The 25,903-nt window shown below is 32.3% G+C and overlaps 1 protein-coding gene across 9 annotated transcripts in view; it reads left to right on the forward strand.

Moving 5' to 3' along the window:
- Positions 1-4,972: 4,972 nt before the first annotated feature.
- LOC148603598 (uncharacterized) overlaps positions 4,973-25,903 on the forward strand; it is a 37,098-nt gene continuing 16,167 nt past the window's right edge. The window contains exons 1-5 of one of the 9 annotated variants that reach the window (XM_088553803.1): positions 4,973-5,051; positions 14,240-14,353; positions 20,236-20,307; positions 23,849-24,471; positions 25,418-25,573. In XM_088553803.1, coding sequence (XP_088409929.1) covers positions 20,305-20,307; positions 23,849-24,471; positions 25,418-25,573 — 782 coding nt within the window. In that variant the 5' untranslated portion in view covers positions 4,973-5,051; positions 14,240-14,353; positions 20,236-20,304. Of the gene's footprint in view, positions 5,052-6,675; positions 6,691-13,483; positions 13,596-14,239; positions 14,354-20,235; positions 20,308-23,848; positions 24,472-25,417; positions 25,574-25,903 lie in introns of those variants that run through there. The other 8 variants (XM_088553801.1, XM_088553808.1, XM_088553802.1 and 5 more) reach the window with 8 other exon arrangements.

Consider the following 25,903-nt stretch of genomic DNA (forward strand, 5'->3'; position numbering starts at 1 on the left):
AAAAAACTATGATACAAATGACAAGCACGCCTGTGAATACAAACAAAAGACAGACCCTAAAACCAGAAATTGAAGGAAGAATTCAGAATCGAAAAGAGACAATTAATACTAAACTTGATAGTATTTTTGATGTCATAGGTCAAACATTAAGTAAATTAGTAGATCTCGTCACAGACGTCAAATGAGAATCTGGACATAGTGATACTCAAATCATCACAGCTATTACACAAACTATCGTAAGTCAAATGAAATGAAGCCAAACAAGTGAGGGAACAATTCACACCAATCGAAGACGAAGTCAAGCACAACAACACCACAATTGACTCACTTCATGTTAAAACAAATATTCTAGACAACCAAACAAAGAAAGTGATTGAAAATCAATCAACAACTGTTGACAAAATAGTTCAAATTGAAACTAAGATCACAAATAACCAAGAAAAAATGGAAGATATTCAAGAAAACTTAAATGCTCAGACAGCAGAACTAATCTATAATCAAACTAAAATCGCTCACCAAATTGATCAACTAGAATTGAGTCTGAAACAAAAAAGTGAAATGTTAGATGAGTCAAATACTGAACTGAAAGAGATATTCAATGGTAAGCCAACTTCAGAAAGTAAAGTGAATAAAAAACCTGAATCAAAAGCAGGTAAACATCCTGACAAACCCTGTGACACATTCATTTTATGTGACTCAATATACTGAACAGAGTCAACACTCATCGTTTTGCACAAAACGTGTTTACCCTCAAAAGATACATCTGCGGAGGAGCCGCAACGTGTTTAGAATATATGAACGTATCCGGCCAGCACATCAAGGGGCTAAAACAAGTTCTGTTGAGCATAGGAGCCCGGGACCTTCGTGGTGATGGAATAAAAGAGTCTGAATTCCGTGAACTCTTTGATCTGATGTCTAAATCATGGAACGATACTAATATATTCATCCTGCCAATTCTGAAGAGGAAAGACATACTGCATTCAGAAGTTGAGGAAGCAAACCGAGCAATATTGAATGCCAGTAAAGGGTACCAAAACATAACAGTTTTGTGTTCATTTAATGCAACCATCGATATGTATTGGGATGAAGTTCACCTGAACAAGCACAAAGAAATACCGGCTATTGTGAAATTTCTAAAAATCTCAATGAGTATTGTACCAGCTGGACAGAAACAAAACTCATTCAGACAAACTGACTCGTCGCAAGAATACAAACCTTAACAACTCCATCTGCACCTACCAAGTCTGTACCTCTGTATCATACTCCGTATCACCCAATAATATGATACCACCAATGCTGCCAATACAACCAATGCCACGGATGTCAACCGTTGCCACCAATACCATCAATGGCAATACTGCCGGGCCGTATCAGTTCTATCCATGGATGTGTCCCCCGTTCTGGGGACAATGCAATCCAAATCGTTTAAGCAAATAACTGCTTTTTCGTTGTCAGTCAATGATTGTAAAATATGTTGGGATTTTTGTTAAAACCTCTTTGTGCTGTTGAATGTTATTACCATATATTTGTTGTATTTGCAATGTCATGATATACAAATAGTTTCTGTAACTATATATTTGAAAATTTTACTTCAATATCTATATCCAAAATTCAATTGTTATACCTAAACTCATAATCACTTGTTTTTCACTAATTCTAATATATTGCTGCCTGTGTAAATCATTTATATATATTGCAAAGAAACAGAAATACAATCAAACAACTTTTTTGCAAAATTGAATAGAGTTACCCCTCTTTGATCCATAGTAATAATTTTAATACTTTTTGTTGTTATATTATTATTATTTTTTTTTATGATAACAAAACAGGAGTAAATAATCTATTATAGAATAAATGGAGTTGTCTATCTTTATATAGTATCATTTTTTTTACAAGTAGATGTAACTGTATATATAGTTATGATTTTGTGACTATGTACTAAAACATATAATAGTTAAACCAAATTTCATTAAACAGATAATGATAATACACTTTAGTAAATATTTGGACATGATTATCCTTTTAACTAATTAGTCATTATATATGCAAACTAAATGCCAAAATCTAGTAGTATTAATTCTAATCTTAAAATTGGAACATGGAATATTCAAAGTTTAACAGAAGAAAAAATTAATAGTGAATACTTTCTTAATTTTGTTTCAGAAATGCATGTCATCAGTTTTGTTGAAACTTGGTGTGACAATGGTAAGCCACAACACGATATTCCAGGATTTGTCTGTATTTGTAGTAGTAATAGAAGAAAACATAAAAAAAGCTAGAAAAAACTCTGGTGGTATCTCAATTTATGTTAAAAGTAACCTTTGTAAAGGTATAACAAAACAAACTAGCAGCCACAAAGATATAATTTGGGCTGAACTTAAAACTTTTTTTAACTTGAAAAAAGATATATTCATTGGAACAGTCTATTTTTCTCCAGAACAATCTATGAATAATGTTGAAGACTTAAATTATAGATATTCAATGCTTCTTCATAACACTGAACATTTTAATAAATTAAGTGATGTTCTTATCCAAGGAGATTTCAATGCGTATACAAATACTCCTCCAGACTTTATAAAAACAGATGACTCTGCTTTTCCAAAAATAAATGATGACAATTATACTCCAGACTCTCATATGTATAGAAATAATCTTGATAAAAAAAACCACTGAACAAAAGTGGAAAACTTCTGTTAGATCTATGTAAAGAAAGTTGCTTAAGAATAGTTAATGGAAGAACAATAGGTGATTTACCTGGTAAATTTACTTGTTTCACATAATATGGATGTAGTGTGGTCGACTACACTATTGCCTCTTTAGACTTATTCCAAAGCATTGGAACTTTTCATGTAAGTGATTTTACGCCTATCTCCGACCACTGCCCTATAACTTGTTCCATATTTACATGTTTTAATAATACTAAAATGTCTGATAGAGACATTTATTTAGATCCCCTTCCTGGAAAATTTCTATGAAACGATAATGCAATAAGTAAATATGTTCAAAATATTCAAAGTGCACCTGTAAAACAAAAATTAAGTGAGCTCTTCACAAACGGAATAACTGATGGTGATTTAAATTACAAAATTTATGAAAGAATATTTTGAAATCACATAAATGTAAATATGATTTTCTATATATCAAGTAATTGCAAAATTTGGAAAGGATTTCAAAATTTTCACAGTTACTGGTAACAGTCCAAAAGATATTATGGAAGGAGGAAAGTTTGAGAAAGTTATTGCTAGTTCCAATGGTAAAGTTAAAAAAGAATGAAACCTTACCATTACTTTATGACTGTTGAATTACAAACCAATTCAAAATAATAAAAAAAAAATTTAAATTCAAAATGACATGTTAAAAATAGAATATTAATGAAGTGTATTGATTGATTGATTTTAGATTTAGGCCTATGTCAGGTACTTTCTGCCTTACAGGATGAGCGACTACTTATTTTGAATAATCTATGGTTTGGCTTGATGGGCCATCACATCTACAAACTTTTGCACTCAAGGCAAGCATGCCATGATTAAGATGAAATTAAGAGTTAAGGTGCTTTATTAGAACACTAAGGATCATTACACAGTAAAACATGCTTGCAATCATAAAAGCTGCAAACAATAATAAGTGCAACATTTTTTGTTTCTTGTTGTAGCTGTTTTGTTTTGGGTTTATCATCAGCCCAAGATGACTGTTGCTTTATTGTTCTACATTTCCTTTTCAGTCATAATGACTGTGATGACTGTTGACCTCTAAATCGTAGCTACCTTTTCAGTCATGATGACTGTTGACTTCTAAATCGTAGCTGCCTTTTTAGGCATGATGATGATGATAACTGTTGACTTCCAATCAAAGCTACCTTTTCAGTCATGATGATTATGAATGTTGACTTCTAATCACAGCTGCCTCTTCAGTCATGATAACAATTATGACTGTGTGACATCTGATCACAGCTACCTTTTCAGTCATGATTGTTGACTTCTACTCATTGCTACCTTTTTCAAACTACAGTATTGTGCAATAGATGAGTCAACTTTTTTTAATTTACACTTTTATTTCTATAAAAAAAATTATTGAATCTACATTTTCTTGCCTTTTGCAAAATTGTATAATTCTTTTTGCACATTTTCTTTGGAAATTATCACATTAGTTATTTCCCTTGAACAACATAAGATTTTGTGGTTTCAATTGGTATAACTTAATTATGTAAATAAATTTAGGGTTAGGTTTTTTTTATCAAAATATATAAAAATCAAACATCAATAATATATGTAAGGGAGCAGCCATTTGATTTTTTAGGGATACTAAGATCAAATTTGAAATAGAAAGGCTGGATTATGATGTATTGTGTATAAAAAAAAAAAAGATGAGCTATTTGGTGATAATAAAAGGATCTGATATAAAAAAAAAATCAGGATAGGCTAAGGTAAAAAATCAAAATAAGTAAGGTCAGAAATAATACTGAAAAAAAATCCAGGACACAATCCCTATAAGAAATAAAAAGGTTGCTAATTTATATCAAATATTACTTAATAGTACATGCACTGGGATAAACAAAGCTAATATTATTACACTATACTGTTAAAAGGTTTTTTACTTTTTAAAGTTCTGCAACATATCTGAAGCAGCATGAACGGGAAATTCTAATGATAAAGCAATTCATTCGACCTCAGTGTGGTTGAGAAAAAAATGAAACAAATATGATCTTGTGTAAAAAGTCGAATTAAATATAACTGAAATTTAAGTGAATAAAAAGTCTGGAACCACAGATTAAGTAAAAATCCAGAATTACAATTTTTGCAAGTTTTTAAAATATTAGTTGCTCTCTGTTACAATTGGGTAGCAAAATTTGCTTAAAATGTTTTATATAGGTTGACTATGGAATATTTTAGTCTGCCTTTAACATCATAAACTAAGGATTTTCAAAGAACCTGCCTACCATATGAAAATCCTGGACAACAGAATCGGGACCAAACTTAATCTTTTAGACTGTCCCATAAATTTGAAGGGAGAGAACTTACAATTTACGTTTTGGAATTTCTCGTTTTTGAGAGGTAAACTTTCGTTTCTGTCAACTTTATCAACATTTGCATGCTTTCAGTTCGACTTTCATATTGATATATTAATATTTGTACATTTACTGCTTTATAATCACCTTCAACTTATTTGTTTTGCTCAGTTGATTGTTTGGGTATGTTCTTTAATTCTTATCAGAAGTCTGTGATAAGACCTACTCGCCTACTGTATCAAGTATGTTTTTTTTTCTCGTGTCTTGACACAGTATAAAATTATGTTAAAGGATACTTACCCATTTAGAAAAGGATTTATTGTTTGTGCACATGTTCAGTACTGAATTATTGTAACATTTTTTTTTGGTCTATGAAAAAATAGCTTCAGTCATAAGGTGCACACAGGTTTGTAAATTGCATACAGTGTTCATGTACTGTATATGTTCATACATGTAAGTGCCTACAGTCCTTGTGTCATCATCATGCCAGAAATGGGTTCAGACAATTTTGCAATAGTGAGAGGCTTAATTATAGTAATAATTTCACTGGTTAACCTCTACGTGTAAATGCCAATGTCACAGACATATCATCTATTTTCTCCCATATGGATTTTGTATAGCTAAAACCTCATATTAAGACCATTTGGGCCTTTAAATTGTACATGTATTTAACAGTTTGTGTTAATAGTCACTAGCCCAATGCCATGGTCCATTATTCAGGGTAGTGGAAATTCACTTTTAAATGAAACAAAGTGAAAATTTATTGGATTTGGCCTACTATCTGAAAAGGTTGTGGCACATTTCCATTAAAAAAATTATGAAGAATTAAATGGCTTTTCACAAAGTCTAGTCTTGGCAAAATAAATGTACACATTAAAAAAAAAAATAAATACTTTTAGTTCGGTACATTGTTTATACATTCTGCATAGACTTGATTTGCTTAAAGGGGCATTCATTGGAAATATCAGAAAATTATCACTTCTCAAAATTTTCTTCTCCTACCTGAAGGAATTAAAATGTTTGTAGCTACAATGTTACTAGATACATGTAAGTACTGCTACACAATACAAAAAAAAACCAGAAACTATTTTGTCCAACCTTGAAAAATACTAACTGTTGGACAGTACTTAATGTAATTGCTGTAAGTTGCCACATCCTGATTATGTCTCCCACTTGTTTTCCTGTTGACAGGAAGTCTATCTCAAAAATAGGAGAAAGGATGGTCGTTACAATAAACATGAATGAAACAAGTACTTCCACCATGTACACAAATTTAAATCTGGAGTACTTGATAGTTCTAAGGGCTGAAATGAATGGTCACGCTACAAACATACAAATGTATGACCCTGTCAATTGTCTTCCTTGGGTTGTTGGTACATTGGTTAAAGTGGTTCTAATTGTAGGATTGGTATACACTTAAAATGCATACCAGTGCGTGATTTGAAAGTGCATGTTTATTAAAATACATGTATTAAAGTAGGTGTGGGTAGATCTAGATATAAAAAAGAAACAAAACAAAAGTGTTCACCCAGGGGGGCAGAAATAATTATTGAAAAATGAAGATTTTTATGCAAAAGTAAATTATAGAAAACAATTTGAGGTGTAAGTCAAATTTATTCTTACTACTGTTTTTGTAAAAACAATTAAGTGATAATTTTTGTTTTCATAAGGTACAGATGAAATATGTAAGTACATGTACATGCTGTAGACTAGAAATAACCATTTAAGTAGCAATGCTCTTTCCATCTTCATATGCTGTACTTTTATGTACTTATAGTTCTTTCTGTAATCAAAGTTCTATATTGTGGAAAATCTTGCATTCATTTCCCTGTTGAAGTGAACCTCCAAAAATTGATTTTTCTTACAATGTGCCAATTTCATTTCCAGTTAATATGATTTTTATCTCAAAAGTGTAGCAGCTAAATGGCAAACTATGACTGACAGGGGCTGCTCTGGCTTCCAAAATTCTGTCGCCAGAAAAATCGCCAGCTGCCATTTTTTTCTTTCATTTCGAAGTATTTGGGCACTTCCTGATGGGGTAATCATTGTTAATTGGATTTAATTTATTCTGTTATTACGTAAGTCTGTTTCTGAATGTATTACATGGTTAAATAGGGCTGTGAAACTTGTGTGTAACCACGTGCACATGGCCTGAATTGTGTTTACCTTTGACCAGACGATGAGAGTTTTGATTGGCTCAATAATATATTTACATTTGATTGACACCTCCTATGAGGATATTGTCAGTCATGGTCGCCTGGTCTAATTACCTCTAATTGCCTTCAGCCATAAATTGGTCATAGTCAATTAACTCTGACTGTCAACACAATTGTTTAATTGGAAAGAATATCCGTTGCTGATAAACTTCCTGTCAATTTCAATAGGTGCCAAGAAAATCGCCAACTGGCTATTTTTGTTGCCAGATAAAATAAAAAATCGCAAATTGTGACATTGGCGAAGCCCAGCACGACCCCTGACTGATTATATAGTCTGTAACGGTTTCTGAATTACCAACAGAATTGATTATTTCGAGGTTTTAACATGCATATTAACATTTTGGTCTGATATTTAAACTTTAACATTTACAGTATACATGTACATGTACTTCAACTTTGTGGCTAAACTAGTGTGTAATTCTTTATGAGCCCTTTATCAATTGATGAATTGTGCTTTGGCTGTTAAATTGCTACTATAAAAGCAGTTAAGAATTGACCTGACCAAGATTTTTCACCTGTCTGATTGCTATCGTACACGCATGTATTTACTTTCAGCAAAGAGATCTTGTAGGCTCAAGCACTTAAAATTTGTTCCTTTTTTGTTGATTGTTTACATACTGTTAAAGGTAACTTTTATATATACATGTACTAGGAATTGCAAGGGTACGCATACTTAGTCTATAATTACTAAATAAACTCACTGGCAAACATATACATGTATCTGGAATTGGTCAGATAATATTTTTTTCCACACATGTTCAATCTACAGTAAGTTATGAATATTTAAAAAAATGTATTCTGGATTAAAACCAAAGAAAGATATCAACCAAACAACTTGTAATGTTGGTTGGCTGTTGCAAATTCAAACTAGAGGCTCTAGAGAGCTTGAATCGCTTACCTGGTCAAAAATAGTCTTTATAGCTTTTTAAAACTGGACTCTTGACCTTACCATACTATTGTCACAAGAATCATTTAATCAATACAGAGCATCTTAGTTATCCACCCGGTTCTCATATTATAAACAGTGGTCGAATTTAAGATGAAATACTTGCTAAATGCAAGTGGAAATTCGAATTATATGCTCTTGCTAAAATTTGCTAGTGGAATTCTCTATGTCATATAGGTAAAGTTCAGAAATAACCCCAAAAATGTAAGTTTAGCAAGTGTAATTTTTCAGTACTTGCTAAATTTAGGTAGTGGAAAAAGTTCTGAAATTTAATCCCTGATAGAATAAATCAGTAATTGTCATTTTTTCTCTTCAAGGTAAATAACTCAAACGTTGAGCAACCAGAATTTTATGAGAATTTCAGCATAGGTCAGTCTCACCATTCTGATCAATATCTCCTTAGAAAATGAGGCTAAAACCTTTGGTTTTCAAGTTATTTCAACAAGTTGTCAATTTTTATTAGTGGTGGCCATGTTTTGGACAGATATAAAATTGTTAAGGATATCCTAACAAACAGTCATGCAATGTTTGGTTACAATCCATCCTACAAATTGTCTAAGAGGAGATTTTAAAAAGAAATCCATTTCAGGACCCATAACTCATTCATTGGTCAACAGATCTTTCTGAAATTTTTGACATTTACGTACATGTAGGTAATCCCATCAAGCTGAATAATTTTAATCCCTGCCAGATTTTATCTTAACCCAACTGTTTTTGAGTTACTTGCATAATTCTTCAAATTGACTCCTGTCGTCTGTTTTTAGAAACGGTGGCCATTTTTTTCACAAGATCAAAATTCCACACACATTGATTGCTAAACATATTCTACATGATATTCACACAAAGTTTTGTTTTAATCCATTTAGCAGTTTCAGAGGAGAAGATTTTCAAAGTTGGAAATGTAAAATTTGGGAAAAAAATCCATATCAGGACCCAAAACTCATTCATTTGGCAACAGATATTTCTGAAAATTTCGGCATTAGTCCATCCCAACATGCTGAATAATTTTACCTCTACCAGATTATAGCTAAACCAAACTATTTTTGAGTTATTTGCATAATTTTGAAATTTGACACCTATGTTTTATTTTTAGTAACAGTGGCCATATTTTTAGCAATGTTAGAAATCCCTACTCACAGATTGTAAAACGTTCTACATAATTTTTGTTTTAATCCATCCAGTAGTTTTAGAGGAGAAGATTTTCAAAGTTTGAAATGTTAAATTCAGGAAAAAAATACATTTCAGGACCCATAACTCATGCATTTGTCAATGGATCTTTCTGAAAATTTTGGCATACGTGTAGATCCCATTATGCTGAACAATTTTACCCCCTACCAGATTTTAGCTAACCCCAACTGTTTTTGAGTTATTTGCATAAATCTACAATTTGACCCCTATGGTCTATTTTTAGTAACAGTGGCAATACTTTTTGTGAGATCGAAAATCTCCACACAAGGATTTTAAAAAATATCCTAAGGAACATTCATGCAAAGTTTGGTTACAATCTATTGAGTAGTTTCAGAGGAGAAGATGTTTGAAAAAGTTTACGGACGACGACGGACGACAACGACAAATGACGGATACATAGTGATGGCAATAGCTCACATGGCCTTTTGGCCAGGTGAGCTTAAAATCTATCAATAACTTTGTTAGGCCTACATGTACTAAATGTAGTTCATCTTTAGTGGTATGAGAATATTATCTAAAATTAAAACAAAAATCAGTTGGATGTATACTTTAAAAACATTCTATTATAAAATATTTGGTATGATCTACATGTATGCAATTTGAAAATTTGTGACAGTATATCCAAATACATATACAAGTTAACTGCAATTGTACAATAATAAATAGGCCATCAGACTACCTCACCTAAAACTAAAACTGATATTACCTATTGCCTCTTGCTTTTATAAATATCAGAAAAATCTAATCTTCAAGGAAACCCAACATGTTTTTATACCTCGATGCTTAGCAGGAGGTACATGTAAATGTATATAATGATCATGGTGTCTGTCCATTAGTTTGTCCACCAATATATGTATAGTTGCAGAGAAAATTGTAACCAAATTACAATTTTCTCTGCAACTATACATATATTGGTATGCCATATAGATTTCTGATATGAAGTTTCCATTTGACAATTTTGTTTATATTTTGATCTACAAAATGTATGGTTACTGGGGTGGAGGGTAGGAGGGTATCCTTTAGTAAACTTTGCTCATAGTTTATATTTTGACCTATGGTTACTGGGGTGGAGAGTAGGAGGGTATCCTTTAGTAAACTTTGCTCACAGTTTATATTTTGACCTATGGTTGTTACCTGGGTGGAGAGTAGGAGGGTATCCTTTAGTAAACTTTGCTCACAGTTTATATTTTGACCTATGGTTACTGGGGTGGAGAGTAGGAGGGTATCCTTTAGTAAACTCTGCTCACAGTTTACATTTTGACCTGTAGTTACTGGGGTGGAGGGTAAGAGGGTATCCTTTAGTAAACTTTGCTCACAGTTTACATTTTGACCTATGGTTACTGGGGTGGAGAGTAGGAGGGTATCCTTTAGTAAACTTTGCTCACAGTTCATATTTTGACCTATGGTTACTGGGATGGAGGGTAAGAGGGTATCCTTTAGTTAACTTCGCTCACAGTTTATATTTTGACCCATGGTTACCTGGGTGGAGAGTAGGAGGGTATCCTTCAGTAAACTTTGCTCACAGTTTATATTTTGACCTATGGCTACTGGGATGGAGGGTAGGAGGGTATCCGTTTGTAAACTTTGCTCATAGTTTATATTTTGATCTACATGTACATGTATGGTTGCTGGGATGGAGAGTAGGGAGGTACTGTTAAGTAAACTTTGCTCAAAGTTTTTCTAGTTTCAACTGTAGTATTTGTTAAAGTGATGAAATGTCATTGAAAAATGATTTTCAGTAAACTGTAATAGTTTTGTGTATTTTAATTCACTATTTGAAGATTTAGGTTCCATTGTATGTTTCTAGTGAAAAGAATTTTTTAAAGGTTGACTTCCTTGATTTATTGTATTGATTAAAAATATGAAATGACATCATATTTGGTCATTTGGACTCATTTGAATAAAGTTTGCATAAGTACATAATCATTTTCAAATGAGATAATGAAAAAAGCCAATCTTCAGGTTAATATTCACTAATCACATAGAAATAACTCATTTGAGATGTGTTCATTGTTGATTATCCAGGTACCATTTTGCAATCATCAGAGTAAAAAGCTGTACGTTAATCCGTTTTCATTTCCACTATAACTTTAAGCAAGATCAAAGAGCATTTATTGCTATGCAGTTAAACATTACTACATCTTTGAATGAAGATAGGTTTAGTTATAATTTATATGTAAAGAAAAAAGTTAAAAAAAAAAATACACAAAAACTTTTTCTTACCCAAAGTTTGTTTAACACCTTATTAAGAAATAGAGTACCGTTAAAATGACTTATATACAACACAAAATATTCAGTTACTTATTATTCCCGCTGATTGAAGGTTAGAAAAAGGGAGTGCACAATGACCTGTGTAACTTTTTAGGATCAGGGTTTTCCTTAGTCTAAGTCATTGAAACTGTATATTTCACTTCCACAGCACTGCTAGAGGTTACTTGGCAAGCTGAGTATGGAGTAATGAAACCTTAAAGACCCTTAAATGAGCCTTCATTTATCCACGAGTACATACATTTACCTATCTATTTCGAACCTGAGTTTACTGAACAATTGACATAAAACTTCGCTGCTATATGTTTACAAAGCATAGTGTTTACATTTCATGTATATAACAATGTTGGTGTATGGTAGGCTATTTGTCAATCACAGATTTAATTTTCAGAGTGGAATTCAAGTACTGCCCAACTTTTATGCTAGATGATAGTGTACATAGTATTTTAAAGAAAAAAACTTTTTTTAGAAATATTGTTCTGGCAAAAAATATCTCAGTATTAATTCTCTTTTAAAATATAGGAAGTTTCTTTACATTCAGAGATGACATTTACACTGGAACTGCAGTAAAAGAAGTACTTGTAAGATCAATTATTTCCAGTTTAGTCATTTCTTAAGTTGATGCATGGTGTTGTTGTTTACATTCGTACATGTAGTGTGAGGCATACTACATGTACACGAGTATAAGTATGTTTTAATTTTTAGGTAAATCACATTTCATCTCTTTTGAAGGAACATGCATTATTATCAAATTTTGATATCATATAATTATGATATAACAAAGACCAACATTTTTTCATCACTTCCTCATACTGTGAACTGTGATATTTTTTCTTTTGTTTAATTTTCCTTATTTTTATGGTTAGACCTGTGAAAAATAAACTAGTATGAATATTTTCTTAATAGAACATTACTATATGGTTTGAGGAGTAATTGCAAATTTAAAATTTTACAAAAGTAGATTGATTACCATAAACAGAGACTGGAAAAAATGTTGCCTGTTTACATATACATGTACATGTATATGTAGGTATAGTCCACATAACCATGACATTCACTGTGACATTTATGCAGGTAGGCCAACACACAAAATAAAAATAAGCCTCCCAAGATGGCATAATTTCTTTGACTAAGATTGATATTGTAAATAGCATCTTCATCTGTTTCATGAATAGATTAATTTAGTAGAAATGAAGCCACTCTCCCTGATTCATTTTCACAAATTGGAATAATAAGTAAGAAATTTATTTTAAAAAGCCTGAATCGGATGTTAATATGATATTATTGTAAAGTACATGTAGTAGAACTTTTGATTTTTTGCATCATGTGTTTTAGAAAATTTCTCTTTATGTCATTTCTTTTTCCTTATATGCCATATTTTGAAGGACGTGGTCACATTACTTGCAATGAGATCTTTACCAGGCATATCACATGCCTATGTAATTTTTACAAGTGTCAGTCTTTGTAAGAATCAGGCAGAAACATGGTATGAAATAACTCATCACTTTGATTCTCTAATTCGGCCATATGAGTACCATCAGGGTCATGGAATAAACACAATATTTTCCATATCATTTATGTAAAAGGAGTTATAATTACATGGAAGTGCCACTGTAAATGAACAACCCAAGAGCAGATAACTTTATCAAAAACCTTTATTTTCTAACATTCTAATTAAACATGTCAAAACATTTCCAGTGAGGTATAGATCAAATCCTTGGGTGAAATTTTAATGCATTAGATTTTGCCTGAATCTTACAAGGATTTGAGCTGAATAACCTACATGTACATATATATCTGAAAGTAGCTTTACCTAGAAATTAAATGAATCATGTAGTAAAAATAGACTCTTTATATTTGGAATAACTTCTGATTGGTTAAATTAAAGGTCATGTTGGGTCAACTTGCCTGTTCTAAGTAGTGCAGACATAATCTTACGGTGTAAATAATTGAGATGATTAGTTTATTAAAGGTAAGAAAATATAAATCACTTTAACATTTGGCTTGTTAACATTAATTTTAGACATTGTTATGTGGTGATTTCAATAATGAAACCTATTTTTGGGCTAATAGTTTTGGTACATACATGTACACTGTACATGCAGTGTGCATATATATGTACATGTATTTGATATTTCAGCATTTATTCAGTTCATTCTGCCATATCATAAATGTCATCAAAATAAGACCTGGTCAAACATAAGGATTCATGATTGTGCAAATTGATGTTCTATCTCATGCATGCATTAAAATTCAGTATGCATTTATTATCAGCATAGGGTGGCATGGATACTATTTATTTCATATTTCCTTATTTAGGCAGGCGTTAACCATGACCTTGTGTTACTGAGAATTTGAGTTGCAAGGAAAAAAGCTTTTTTCTTGCAATGTGCTCAGTCCTTAGAAAAGAGTTGGTACTGTATTGTAATATAAAAGTTACAGTATGAAGTGTTATATCACTTGAGTTGTGTGGGTGTTAAACTACATTTATTTGCATGCAAAAAAAAATTGTGCAACCACATTTAAATAGATTTGCACAATACATAATGCTATTTGTGAATTTCTATGTGTGTTTCTTGAAATTCAAGTTGCAATGGTTTTATTTTCTGATTTCAGATACTGTGTGGGCATGCATTTTGAATACAGATATGAGATATAAATATGCTCACATCGGAGGAAGTCTTACATTTTAGCACTACTGATCAACACAAGCACTAATATTTTTTTTTGGTAAGTTATTTCTGGAAATCACTATTCTACATGGCAAATAAATTTATATAATGTTCATAATTATTGCTTATGAGCATAGCTTTTACCAGTATTTGTTCCTTATTCTACCCCAGAAATTTCTAAAGTCCCAAAGTCTTTGTAAATAATTTAATAAAAGAGGTCTACCTCAAATTTAAGGTATTTTCATAAACTGGTCTTCATGGTAACTATACATTTTTTTTGCAAGTATAGAGTTTTTGAAATTTGTGGAAACTACTGTAAACTTTTTGTCTTTACTGCTATGTATGAAATAATTAATTAGACGATTTTTACACTTTTTCAATGAAGTCCAGTTTGGCTAGAAATTGGGTTCAATTACAATAGTTAAAATTCCTTTTATACATGTAATGTAGAGATGAATTTCAGAGGAATTACTTGTTTAAGGCAGGTGCTAGTAGAAATTATTTCCATTTGATGTAAGTTGCTTATGGAATTCCGTTGTATTATAAGTTCAGTCAAGAAATAACCCAAGAAACTTAGATTTAACAGGTAAAAATTTTCAGTATATACAGTAAATTTGGATAGTGGAAAAAACAGTGGAAAAAATTCCTAAATTCCTAAATTCAATTACTGGTTTGAACCATCATTTACAATAAAACTTGGTACTTACAAATCAACTGTTGTGATATAAAAATTACAGAGCATGTTAGTTTGATAAAGGTTCATAATTTCTTCTTTGCTCAGTTTAGACAGGACTGTGGTTTATTCAGAGTTCTATTTAGAAAGGTGTTTGGATTATTCAGGATTAAGTTTAGGCAGGTGTTTGGATTATTCAGGATTATGTTTAGACAGATGTTTGGTATATTCAAGATTAGGTTTAGACAGGTGTTTGGATTATTCAGAATTAAGTGTAAACAGGTGTTTGGATTATTCAGGACTATGTTTAGACAGGTGTTTGGATTATTCAGGATTTGGTTTTGACAGGTGTTTGGATTATTCAGGATTAGGTATAGACAGGTGTTTGGATCATTCAGGATTAGGTTTACGCAGGTGTTTGGATTATTCAGGATTAGGTTTAGACAGATGTTTGGTATATTCAGGATTAGGTTTAGACAGTTGTTTGGATTATTCAGGATTAAGTTTATACAGGTGTTTAGTTAATTAACAGCTTGGTTTTCACAGGATTAAGTTTATACAGGTGTTTAGTTGATTAACAGCTTGATTTTCACAGGATTCAGTGTAGAGTATTACATAACATATAATTGGTAAAAGATAGTTTGGTGCATTATGTATCTAGTATATACTGCTGTATAGTTCATATTTGCTACAAATAGTTAAATTGAAATCATTCAACTTCGTTAATGACATTCATCTACAGTGTTTTAACTAAAATTTAGAATAAAAGGATTTTTTAAAAATGTTCATTATAAGCTTAAGCATAAGGGTTTTTTTTTAACATTTATCACAAAAATCAAGGAATTCATTTCAGAAATCATTATATGTTATGAATATAGGATAACCAAAGCTATATTATAGTATTTCCTTTTCTTTGTACATGTAAATATTCTCATTGGTAGCTCAACCTTCATTTTGGACAGTTCCTTAATATCTTCTGTATCATGTAGTCCTTTTCTTATGCTGATCTTTCAAATCTTTTTTTTTATTGTAAGTGGAGCAAATCATGTTACAGTGAAACCTGAAATTTGAATAAACCAGTTAAGGAACTTTGTTTAGAAAACGGGACATTAAGAATGTCTAGGTGGGGTAATTTGCATTTAAACTATTTTGTGTAATTGTATAAAATTTAAATAAATTCATAAGATATATTTTGGGTGACCCTGAAGAAGGAAGTACTTAGTCAGGAGACAGTATCATATTCTTTGCCTTGGTTGATCTTATTTGTGGTTTTTGACAGAGGTTTAACATGTCAAAACCATTCATTTGAAGATGGGGGGGATGGAAGAAGATTGGCTATACCATACACTTGTGAAGGGAAGATGGGGAGGGTGGAAGATGATTGGCTATACCATACACTTGTGAAGGGAAGATGGGGAGGGTGGAAGAAGATTGGCTATACCATACACTTGTGAAGGGATGATGGTGAGGGTGGAAGAAGATTGGCTATACCATACACTTGTGAAGGGATGATGGTGAGGGTGGAAGATGATTGGCTATACCATACACTTGTGAAGGGATGATGGGGAGGGTGGAAGATGATTGGCTATACCATACACTTGTGAAGGGATGATGGGGAGGGTGGAAGAAGATTGGCTATACCATACACTTGTGAAGGGATGATGGGGAGGGTGGAAGAAGATTGGCTATACCATACACTTGTGAAGGGATGATGGGGAGGGTGGAAGATGATTGGCTATACCATGCACTTGTGAAGGGATGATGGGGAGGGTGGAAGATGATTGGCTATACCATACACTTGTGAAGGGATGATGGCTGATACTGATGATTTGTAAAAAGGATGATGGTCTTAGGTGTTCATTAATTGAAGAAGATATAATGGCTCTTTTACTAGAGGCTTATTGACCGTTATAGACTTATTGATCATTTGGAGACAGTATGTCGGCCCGTATAGGCATATTGATCATCTGTTAATGTGATGTCAGCCCTTATAGACTTATTGACCATTTGTAGACAGGATGGTGGCCCTTATAGGCTTCTGGATCAGATCAATTCAGCCCTTATAGACTTATTGATCATTGGAGATGGGATGGCAGCCTGTATAGGCATACTGCTCATCTGTAAATGGGAAGATGGCCCTTGTAGGCCTATTGTAGAAGAGATGTTGGCCTTTATAGGCTTATTGTAGAAGGGATGATGGCCCTTATAGGCCTATTGTAGAAGGGATGATGGCCCTTATAGGCCTATTGTAGAAGGGATGATGGCCCTTATAGACTTATTGTAGAAGGGATGATGGCCCTTATAGGCCTATTGTGGAAGGGATGATGGCCCTTATAGGCCTATTGTGGAAGGGATGATGGCCCTTATAGACTTATTGTAGAAGGGATGATGGCACTTATAGACTTATTGTAGAAGGGATGATGGCCCTTATAGGCCTATTGTAGAAGGGATGATGGCCCTTATTGGCTTATTGTAGAAGGGATGATGGCCCTTATAGGCCTATTGTAGAAGTGTTGATGGCCCTTATTAACTTATTGTAGAAGGGATGATGGTCCTTTTAGGCCTATTGTAGAAGGGATGATGGCCATTATAGACTTATTGTAGAAGGAATGATGGCCCTTATAGGCTTATTGTAGAAGGGATGATGGCCCTTATAGGCCTATTGTAGAAGGGATGATGGCCCTTATAGGCTTATTGTAGAAGGGATGATGGCCCTTATAGGCTTATTGTAGAAGGAATGATGGCCCTTATAGGCCTATTGTAGAAGTGTTGATGGCCCTTATTAACTTATTGTAGAAGGGATGATGGTCCTTTTAGGCCTATTGTAGAAGGGATGATGGCCATTATAGACTTATTGTAGAAGGGATGATGGCCCTTATAGGCTTATTGTAGAAGGGATGATGGCCCTTATAGGCTTATTGTAGAAGGAATGATGGCCCTTATAGGCCTATTGTAGAAGGGATGATGGCCCTTATAGACTTATTGTAGAAGGGATGATGGCCCTTATTTATCTTTTGTCATTGCATAGATCGATTGCAAGTGAAACTCAGTGAAATTTGTCTAATACTTATCTGGCTTCTAATGAAAGCCCTCTCTCCTTTTTTTCTGTTGTGTTTAATGTTAAATACAGTAGTTTACCTCTAGGCTTATGGACTTGTCTATGGCACCCTCTCTCGTTTTACAATATCTTGTAATTCTGAATGTACATAATGAATTAAAAAAGATATGTTAACCAATTAAATGGAGGAAACATTTTCATGTTGTACTAAATTGAATTTAAATTCAAAAGGTAACCTCAGAAGGTAAAGTACAGAGCCATTTATGTTAAGTGTCAGTCTTTGTAAGGATAAAGCAGTGGGTGAAACATGGTATGGAATCCCCACTCCCATTTTGAAAGTGTAGTTGACTATTTGCATCACCAAAATTAATGAAAAAAAGAAATGATTTTCCGTATCATTTGGTAGGTTCAGTTATAGTTTTATTGAAATGCTCTGAAAATGTACATTTCAAGGACAGATAACTCTGTCGAAATCTTTATTATTATTTCATAAGAAATCCAGTGTTGCAGAGATCAAAAAGTGGTCTTTTATTATATTGTCAGGTTGGTGTGTTTTTGACAGCCGTTACTGAATTTTCCCATTTTGCCTGATTCTTCCAAAGACTTAAATTTAAACACTAAACTGACCCTGTTAGTAAGGGTTATCTATAAACTTTAAATCTGTTTTCATTAAACTCAGACAAAATGTCATTTTGATAACTACCTGAGGAACAGGGAAGATATTTGGAAATTTCTTAGGTTCAGCTTGCTTAACCAGGTCACACTTTACCTGTGAACAGTTCAGTTTAGTTCACATTTATGGAATACTTTAGTACATGTGCAAGCCTTTCTAATAAGCATGCAGATGTGGTGCTGACTTGTTTTATACATCAAAACCTGTATACTTTACTTTGATTTGTAATGAGTCTTCTGATTGGTTGGGTCTCTTTGGATATATAGGTTATTTTGTATATACTGATATGTACATCATTAAATTTAATTGACAGCAGTACATGCTTCATATAATCCCAGATGATTTATTGGTTATGAATCCACTTTTAATTTGGTCTGGAATTGATATGAAATTAGATAGAAGTCTTTTAAATTTTTTAACAAATTTTGACAAAATCTGCCTGTTCATAAAGTGGTTGGCGGTTCATAAAGTATATAAAGTTCCTCAAGGTCAGTATGGTTTATCACATACCTTTTTCAAAAATTAAAAATAACCGTTAACTAATATATCTTCTTGTAGGATGATAAATTTTTACTTGTGACGCCAAAAGCAGGTCTAGTAGCCACTCAGTCTGTCTGTCTGTCACACATAGAGGGTTCCTACTTTGTATAATCTGTAACTCAAAAAAATGTTGAACCAATATGAAAACTTTGCAGAGTGTTTAAAAAAATGTTTTTAATACAGATAGGTTGCAAAATAAAGGACACCACAAGTTTTAGGCCTTACTCAGTTACTGATTTTAGGGATTACTTTGGATTTCAGGGTACAAATTTTCATAGGTATGTCCTTGCACACAAATTGAAAATCCCAATAAAATGTTAAATTTCCATCGTTAACTTTGATGTCATAAATAAACCATCTATCGTTAATCTGATGAATTGATTCTGCAAAAAAGATAACAAAAAAAAACAATATAAAACTATTGAGGATTCTGAAATTTCGAGATGTTATTTTAGTCAGATTTATAAATAAACTATAAGGATTTCTGGTTTTTTTTTTCAAAAATTAGTAACGACATAAATTATCTTGATATAATGCTTGAGTGTGGCTTGTGCTAATTGTTTGTGTTTATGTTTTATTTTATCAGATGCATTTACATCTATACATCCATGTAAATGTACATGAATGTTTGGCCAAACAAATTCTCATTTCCTGCTACAAGCTAGAAAAAAAATAGGGTGGGTAGGTAGTGATATTATATTATTTTTCCAAAATATTTTACAATCTAGACTTTTTATCAGTGCCTGAGCCAAAAACAGCTGTAAAATGTTTAGGGTAGGCACTCAAAAATAGGGTAGGTAGGGTAAAAGGAATTTTTTTTATTTTTTGGTATATCCTAGAAAGATTTTGATTCCTACATTTCCTGATCCTTAGGATGACTAGTACTGATTTTAAAATTGCTGTGTCATAGCATAAACATGATTTTAAAAGTATTAATAAAATAGTTTAAGCTATCAGTTTATTGAGATGACAAGACACTTTTCTTTCTTTTACAAGCAGATTAAAGATTTTGACAATATTATTCAGTTGAGGGAAAAAATAGATTCACCAAATTAAACCTGAGGTATGGTATGTATTACATACTGATATATTTGTACCTTAAATTAAAGATTTCATTTAGGGATCCAGTGAATGTTTTAATGCAAGTTAAGGTAGGGTTTCATTCGCCATATTTACCAATTATTGTTCAAATATTGTCATGTTTGCTGTGTTAGTGTTAGGATTGAAGAAATTTTGATTTAATCCCCATGCAAATAGTTGCAATGATAGTTCTAGATGTATTTTCATTTAGCTTAGCTTAACTTTTTTCCAAACTTGTTCTGGATATATCCTTGGATTTGTTACAGTTGTGATTTTGATGGATTTTATTCTTAGGATAGTGTTTTTTTTCATGTAGAGGTTTTCTGTCCACAGCTTTCCCATAATGCAATTTGGCATATGATGAGTAAACACTAAGCTAGTGGATCCATACATATATTTTTTTAGCAAATTTTGGGTTTTTTTATAAGAATTTTCTTATTGTTGTTTTATACATCAATATTTTAGTTTCAAGGAAATTTGTATAAATGTTAGTGACTCATTATGTCAACCTGACCTGATTTTAATTAATAAAACCTTGAAATGGTTCCAAAACAGTTGTCACAATAAGCCTTTTGGCATGACTGAAACTATTAAACTTTCATTTTACATTTAAAAAATTTACAAGCCTGTTCAAAAGTGCCAATTGATGTAATGGGTTTGCTTTATACATTGAACACGACCCCTAAAAAAGCCTTAGGGATTGAAATAACATCTTGTGCATTAATTCTTGATGATGTCCCCATAAATTTCAAATGCTTTTTTCATAAATCATGTAATTACTTTTTCATCATTTGCAAATCATAATTAAATACAAGCTTTTTTCAAAAGTTAACCCAGCAGTACTTCAAATACACCACATTGAACTTTTTTTGTCATTCTCTGCCATATTTATTAAGCAGGCTTTTATATTGAGCCAGCACTCCACAGTTTAGTTTAGTTTCCCACTTTTGGCTAGGGATGAAAAATGACATAAATGGAAACCGGTGGTTGCTATAGTGATTAAAAATGAAGAATCTATTGTTGATCAAACATTTTCTGAAAAAAGGGGACTTTTGGAAGTATTTTGCAATGTTTTATATATTTTCAATGTTGAAGGGGCTTTTTTTCAATGACAATTTGACTTCATTGTGAAAGTGAAAGTAAGTCAATTTTTCACCATGCTAAATTTAATAAGTGGATTACAAGGTGAAATAGCTCAAAATCTAACCGGCGATGCCCATATGAGGAAGGGGTTTTCGAAGGAAAAAGTTTGAACAGTTTCAGGGGATGAAATAAAAATTGCAGATATTTTGCGGGAAATTTGATATTTTTAAACCTGATTTTATGAACTTTTTTGCAAATTTTTGCATATTTTTGCATGGTTTCTATGGTAACCCTATATGCTGTGGGTAATTTTTTTCCAGAACATTTTTACTGCATCCTGAAGGCCTTGGCTAGAGCTATTTCTAGATATATAGATTTACAGATGCTTGACATTTTTTTAAAGTGATAAATGTTACAAAGCATCAGATTACAAGACCAAAATTTGGCAGTTCTACAATACTGTGGAGTGCTGGCTGAATTTTTTAGCTCACTTGGTCAACGACCAAGTGAGCTATTGCCATTACTTGGCTTCCGTCGTCGTAGTGAAGATCTGTTGTCCGTCTTAGTTTACAAATTTTAAAAACTCTACTCCTCTGACACTACTTGAGCAATTAAAACCAAACTTGGTGTGAATGTTCCTTGGGGTATCCTGCATAGAACTGGTATGGGGATTTTTGAGCCATTAAAAAACATGGCCACAGTTACTAAAAATATAGCATAGGGGTCAGTCAGAAGTTTTTTATTATATATATCTCCAAAATCATTTGTATAGCCAAATTCTTTCAATTGCTGAAATAATCCTTATGATAAGTCCTACCATTTCTTCTTGAGTCAAAATTGTCTGATAACTCCTTGTTAGAGTATATGCCCTTGGAAGCCAAAAAAATTAACCAGGTGAGTGTTTTAGGTTCCTGGGAACCTCTTGTTTGTAGTTCATGATCAAAACCTATTTAAAAAAAAATCAGACAAGTTTTTTTACATTGACCTGTTTTGAATGCATGTAATTTTAGCTTATCTTGTTTGTTTTCTAACACTTTACATTTAAATTTGGTTAATATTGGAAATTTTCATTTCCTTGTTATTTATCATATTCTGACATAGATAATATACTGTTCTATCACTCAGAGGGTGATAGTTTTTTGTCTGTTAACCTTTTTTGAAAAGCTAAACTGGTTCTGGTAATTATTAGGTACCAGTTCAATCTTAGTTTTATGTTTGAAGGAACCACTCAATAACTGATACATGTATATCAGTAACAAAGATCAATGGATGCATATTCCTTGTAGTTATAATGCCAAATCTACTATGAAACTGTCAAATTAATTAGTGATTGAGAAAGAAAGTGTTCAAATGAGAATTACGTCATTGTTGTAAAATTTTCATACACTGAATTGTTGACTTTTTTTGTTTTGTTTTGTGAATTGTTGGTGTTTTTTTTTGGTCAATTCTGCCATGTAATGACCTCCTGTTACTGTATTCACTATTACATGGAATAAAGGTCAGAAAAAAGGGGGGTATTTACAGTGGACCTTTACATTTTGAAATAAATGCAAACTTGAAAGAAAATTAAAAATGTTAATGAAAGAAAATAGAGACATTAGACAAACATACAAAACTGATTGTTATGATTTAAATTGGAAAAAAGAATGACAATCAAATTTTCAGTATAATAAAATAAATAACACAGAGGATGATAGAGAGTTTAAAAACACATTTTCACCCTCAGCTACGCCTCACATTGAAAACAATTTTCTCAGGGTAACAAATTGCTCAATCAACCTCTTAGCTATATGTTATTTATTAAACATAATCATGATTTTTCTTTTTTCATGCATGGAAAAGGGAAATTGTGGTTATATTTTTAAATTAATTTTATTTTATTGTTGATTATGTCACATAAGCTGCTAATTTACAAAGGTGACATTATTACAGTGGAGCACTGTATGTTGTTGTTGTTACTGATAATGTCACATGAAGCAGTAAACGTTCAAAGGTTACATTTATTTGTCTTCACTGCATCCTCCATTGTCAGTGTATAAAGACTTTAGATCTTTGTAACCAACTTAGTCATTTGGTTTGTTAAAATCTCTGAGTGTCTTAAGGTTTAGATGTCTTCACTGCATCCTCCATTGTCAGTGTATAAAGACTTTAGATCTTTGTAACCAACTTAGTCATTTGGTTTGTTAAAATCTCTGAGTGTCTTAAGGTTTAGATTACATGGACCAAAAGTCAACTTTTGTGATAATATTCCAGTTTGAAAATTCTTGAGAGATTAGAAAGATAGGTTAATACTGAAAAAAATATTAAGATAAAATTTTCTAAAAATTTTACAAAAAATTGCAACATTAAGCTGGGTAAGAATTATTATTTTATTGTAATTGTATATTCAGTAACAGAAGAATACTTTGGGATAGTTAAAAATATCTGATTTTATTTCTGATTTTAGAAAATGGGACTTAACTCCATGGAAAGTTTCGACCCAAGTAGATCACAGTTGGGGGAATGGACTGAGTTTTCATCTAACATGGAAGAGGCTTTGGAAAGGAGGTCAGGAACCAAAAAGAATTCTAAAAATCGACATAGAGGCAGTCATCAAGACCTCCAATTCATAAAACAAAGGAGTGCAAATAGCCTCCACAATGGAAATTATGAACAGCCATCAGACACTTCAAAGGGAACATGTTTTTATACTACTAGCTATAGTAAGAGTATTTCCAATGAAGAAAGAAAGGATTTGAATAATAATTCAAAGAACAAGGAGCAACAAGTACAAATGCTGTTACATTTGAAACCTTCCTTTTCAAATAACTCAAGGTCTCTTCATAGAAAGTATCATCAAGAAAGGGCAAAAGAGGAGGTCACTGAAAAATACATTGAAGATGAAATGAAAAAGGAAAAATCTGTTTATCAAGAAGCGGATAAGGAGGCACATCCATTGAAGGAAAAAATATATAGAGCATTGGATGAAATAGAAAGCTGTCATGATAAAGGGAGAGAACCTGAGATGGTACAGGTTGATTCCAACAGATTGTGGGAAAGTACGGAGACACAGGAAAGAAATATTTTCAGGTAAAAGTCCTGTGACTGCCTTTCATGTATACATAGGTCAAAGTTCAAGTTTGTGTAATGAGGTGAAAAAGATACTTAAGTCTTTAATGGAAGGGTTAAAATTGAATTGTATTTTTAAATTATGAAGAAAAATATCATGTTTGAAAAGAAGAAAAACAAAGAGAAGAAGGGATGTGAAAATTTAGGGGTTAGAAGATTGTTGATAATACATATACATTGTTGTTCTAAAGCAGTGAGATTTTTTAACGCACATTGATTCATGCTACTTATTGAATTTATCCTAAATTATATACATGTATCAGATATATACATGTGATGAGAATAGGTATGATGTATATGTCAAAGAGACAACAACCCCACAGGTATGAAAATGTCAGCCCAAGGTCATCAATGAACATTGAGGAAACCATCACACCACAGGGCAGGTTGCAACTGACCCCAGAACATCATTATACACAGGTACAGGGAAATACACTTAGACAAAGAAAAGTGATCTATTGTTTTATGGTTGCCATTATGTGTCTGCTGAGGATCAAAATTTCAGTCCTTAAATATCTTGGGTTTTCTATTGATTTGACTGTAATAACTTGACTGATTCTAGGATTTTTCCCTTGATTTGACTGTAAAAACTTGACTGATTCTAGGATTTTCCCCTTGATTTGACTGTAATAACTTGACTGATTCTAGGATTTTTCCCTTGATTTGACTGTAATAACTTGACTGATTCTAGGATTTTTCCCTTGATTTGACTGTAATAACTTGACTGATTCTAGGATTTTCCCCTTGATTTGACTGTAATAACTTGACTGATTCTAGGATTTTTCCCTTGATTTAACTCTAATTACTTGATTGATTCTAGGAATTTCCCTAGATTATTAGTCTCTTTTGATTGTCAGTTATTTGTTAGGTCTCTGTTATTGTCTATATAATTGTGTTATTTTTACAGGAGTCGTCAGAGGTGTGACAGTGAGACCAATGTTAAGGAACCATGTTACCCACCTGTTCAGAATGAAGAGTTTGTCCCTGAGAAGGGAGACCTGTCCAAAGATGAGATTCTAGAAAGCTTATCCAAAAATTTCACCAAACATGGATGTGTAGAATGGTTAGTGTCACTTTTGTATATTTATCTTCTTGGACTCTGTCAAATGAACATATTCATAAGTATTAATTTTTGCAGTTATGAAAGTTTTTAAGTTTTATATACTGTCAAAAAATTAATTTAGCTATTACTATTTTTTACCAGCATGTTGTTACCAGCAAAATGATAATAAGTACACCCTGAAAATTAATACAAATATGTTTACAGTAGTTCTGTTATTATGGTGGTATTTTATTCATGAGTATCAGTTAAAATAGTTTTTTTTATAGTGTCTTCATTTGTTGGTTTTTTTTATATGAGGACATCAATGTTCTTACTGTGTTGTTATACATT

This window comes from Perna viridis, chromosome 11 (genome assembly GCF_037379345.1).
Source record: "Perna viridis isolate PV_CMFRI_1.1 ecotype Kerala chromosome 11, ASM3737934v1, whole genome shotgun sequence".
Classification (NCBI taxonomy): domain Eukaryota; kingdom Metazoa; phylum Mollusca; class Bivalvia; order Mytilida; family Mytilidae; genus Perna; species Perna viridis.